General features: G+C 42.7%; 1 protein-coding gene across 1 annotated transcript in view; it reads right to left on the bottom strand.

Annotated features, from left to right (window-relative positions):
* Positions 1–3,013, bottom strand: part of pou6f2 (POU class 6 homeobox 2) — a 122,519-nt gene extending 119,506 nt beyond the window's left edge. The window contains exons 1-2 of the mRNA XM_016563056.1: positions 2,939–3,013; positions 2,758–2,856 (exon numbers count right to left, since the gene is read on the bottom strand). Coding sequence (XP_016418542.1) covers positions 2,758–2,856; positions 2,939–3,013 — 174 coding nt within the window. The remainder of the gene's footprint in view (positions 1–2,757; positions 2,857–2,938) is intronic.
* Between the last annotated feature and the right edge of the window lie 232 nt (positions 3,014–3,245).

Raw genomic sequence — 3,245 nt, 5'->3', positions numbered from 1 at the left:
CCATGACCGGCATTGGGGGGCCTGGCCCGCCCTGTGATTTTATCAATAGGCTACTGTTATCAGAAGTTATCGTTTTGTATATATATAACTCCTGAATAAAAATAAAAATGTGTTTGGACTGATTTAAAAAATAATAATTTTAAACGTATTTGATTGGTTTGTCGATAGTGAGCGATGAAATGTTTGGTTGTTTGCTAAGCATAGCGCTACCGCTTAACGTTAGTTGTAATTTAAAAAAATAAAAATGCTGAGCGATCTCGTGTGGCAGTGCTATGGATATACGGCGTTTCTTTAATCAAAAACCACCAAAGTTGGCAGGAGAGAGCAGCAGCGATGTAACGTTAGGCGAAAGCCCTGAGTGTCGCAATTCGACAGTGCAGAGGCCAGCCGTTCCGGTTGCCCAGGCCTCAAAGCAAGGGTCGTCACAGATGGCAGCACCAGGGGATCTCGGAGTTGAGAAACCCAACCAAGTAATCTTAAAAAACTTTCCTGCACGTGTTTTCTCAGGCAAAAAAAGATCATTCAACAGCTCCTGGTATAGAAGTAGAGACTGGCTGGTTTTTACCGCAGTATGTTAACTGAGTTTAACTCACTTTGTTAACACACTGTTAACTAACTTTGTGTTTGCTGCGCTCATTTGTTTCGATTTCTCCTTGAGAGAGAGAGGCAGCGCAGCCTTAGCGTAATTACATTATGCACTATCGATCGCCATTTAGACTAAATGATGCAGAATCATTATCGCGTTTTGGTGATTGTTATTGGCGTTTTAATCAGGCTAGGCTACTTGTCCGGTCGGGCAAGTAAAATTCTCTTTCACTTGGCCTTTTAAAAAATCCACTTGTCCCGGATAAGCGGACAAGCGTTGATGTCGAGCCCTGCGACGTGTGTTTAGACTGCTTCAGTAGGCTAGGTCCAATCTTTACGACTCCTCTGTTGTATTGCGTCAATGGAGTGGTACGTCAATTCTTCCTCTTTTTTTGTCCATTTAATTCATAATTAAATGATATTATGCATTGCAATGAGGTTGATCTCATTTGTGCCCCCCTGAAAAAATGAAATGCCCATCCGTGAATTTGTGTCTGGCGCCGGGTCTGGTTGATGGGAAAAGTATTCTTAAAATGCATTCAAAATTCGGAATAATTTGTAATATATAATTATTCACGGTATTTAGAAGTGCCCATGATAACAATATCGTGCATATTCATTACCGTGATATATCGCATTACCGAATACCTGCACAAGTCTACTAGGGCTGCGCAATTAATCGCATGCGATTGTCATGCGCATCTCGTCAGTAAAGCCGGTCCCGTAATTGGTAGTAAATCTCCATCACCTGCTTTCAGATTGAGCGGCATTCACTACACAGAGCGGTAGTTCACTGACAATTAGGCAATATCACGCTCATAATCGCAGATGAATCGCATTTGATTATGAACACGATATCGCCTAGCTTGTCAGTGAACTACGGCTCTGTGTATTAAATCCTCTGAAAACCAGTACGATTGCAAATTTGACATTGATTTTATGTAAGAAACTAGTAGTTAATATTAAGTGCTCTACACAATATTGTCAATGTTGACCATTTTTGCTAGATTTAGTTAACAAAAAATAGTTCCAAACACAGATCACTGCAGAACAGTCCCGCCTCAGAGCAACACACGTTACTGAATGATTCAGCGGTTTTGAATGAATTGGTGAGTCAATGGGCCCTATTTTTAAAGGGGTCATATGATGCTGCTAAAAAGAACATTATTTTGTGTATTTGGTGTAATGAAATGTGTTTATGCGGTTTAAACTTAAAAAAACAAATTATTTTCCACATACTGTACATTTATTTTCCCAAAAGTCTTGGGGATAAACAAGATATTTTTTGGCAAATGTGAGACAAGCCTTTGTGTTCTTTTTGGTCAGCAATGGCTTTTGCCTTGGAACTCTCCCATGGATGCCGTTTTTGCCCAGTCTCTTTCTTATTGTTGAATCATGAACACTGACCTTAATTGAGGCAAGTGAGGCCTGCAGTTCTTTAGATGTTGTTCTGGGTTCTTTTATTACCTCCTGGATGAGTCGTCGTTGCGCTCTTGGAGTAATTTTGGTAGGCTGGCCGCTCCTGCCACGGTTCACCACTGTTCCAAGTTTTCTCCATTTGTGGATAATGGCTCTGAACGTGGTTCGCTGGAGTCCCAAAGCCTTAGAAATGGCTTTATAACCCTTTCCAGACTGATACATGTCAAATATTTTGTTTCTCATCTGTTCTTGAATCTCTTTAGATCGTGGCATGATGTGTTGCTCTTTAAGCATGCTTCACTTTGTCAGACAGGTTCTATTTAAGTGATTTCTTGATTCAACAGGTCTGGCAGTAATCAGGCTTGGGTGTGGCTAGTGAAATTTAACTCAGCTTTCTAAAATAATGTGGTTAATCACAGTTCTTTCATGATTTAACAGGAGGGGGCAATTAATTTTTCACGTAGGGCCAGGGGCCTCATGTATAAATGTTGCGTATGCACAAAATGGGTATAGAAATGTGTGTATGCTGTTTTCCACGCACATATCTGGATTTATAAAAATTAAACTTGGAGTAAATATGTGTGCACCGTACGGATGCTCTTGACTGTGCGTATGCACTCTTTTTCCTGGAGTGAGAAAAGTAATTAAGTAAACAAGGTTCCCTATCGATACTTCACTCGTACTGCGTCTGCTAAGGTGGGGAAAACTTCTTTTTCTCCGAATACTGAAGCCTTTTCAATAACGCAGTGTAACTGCACGGCCATTGGTGTCTTCACTTCGCAACTCTTCAGCCGCCTTCATCGTCTGCAGCATCAGCGGTCTTCCGGGTTCCCTGCTGCTATCCGGTGATTTCTATAAGAGCAAATTTCTGAGCAAATTTCCGCCGTTGTTTCAAATGCCGCGCCGTTACTGTTGCTCCCTGCATGCCGCTGACAGTCACGGCGAGTGCGTTTAATGCTTGGGCACTGCCCACGCTAAAACTGCACTTACTGAGACGGAATGTCCTCATTGCGAGGATATGAGTCTCGCCTCTCTGCGCTCGTGGATAGCTTTCTTTTCAGAAAGCGACTCCGCCCCTCGTGCCCTCCCGCTTTCTTCCTCCCAGGAGCCTGTGAGGAAAAAGCAAGGGGCAGAGGATCGGCTAAGGTGATCGGCAGATCCATGGCCAGCCTTGTGGTGCTCGAGCGCAACCTATGGTTGACCCTCACGGAGATCAAGGATGCGGGTAAGTTCCCCTTCCT

This window comes from Sinocyclocheilus rhinocerous, unplaced genomic scaffold, assembly GCF_001515625.1.
Source record: "Sinocyclocheilus rhinocerous isolate Xijiao unplaced genomic scaffold, SAMN03320098_v1.1 scaffold1762, whole genome shotgun sequence".
Taxonomy (NCBI): Eukaryota; Metazoa; Chordata; class Actinopteri; order Cypriniformes; family Cyprinidae; genus Sinocyclocheilus; species Sinocyclocheilus rhinocerous.
This window is presented reverse-complemented; position numbering and strand designations above follow the sequence as displayed.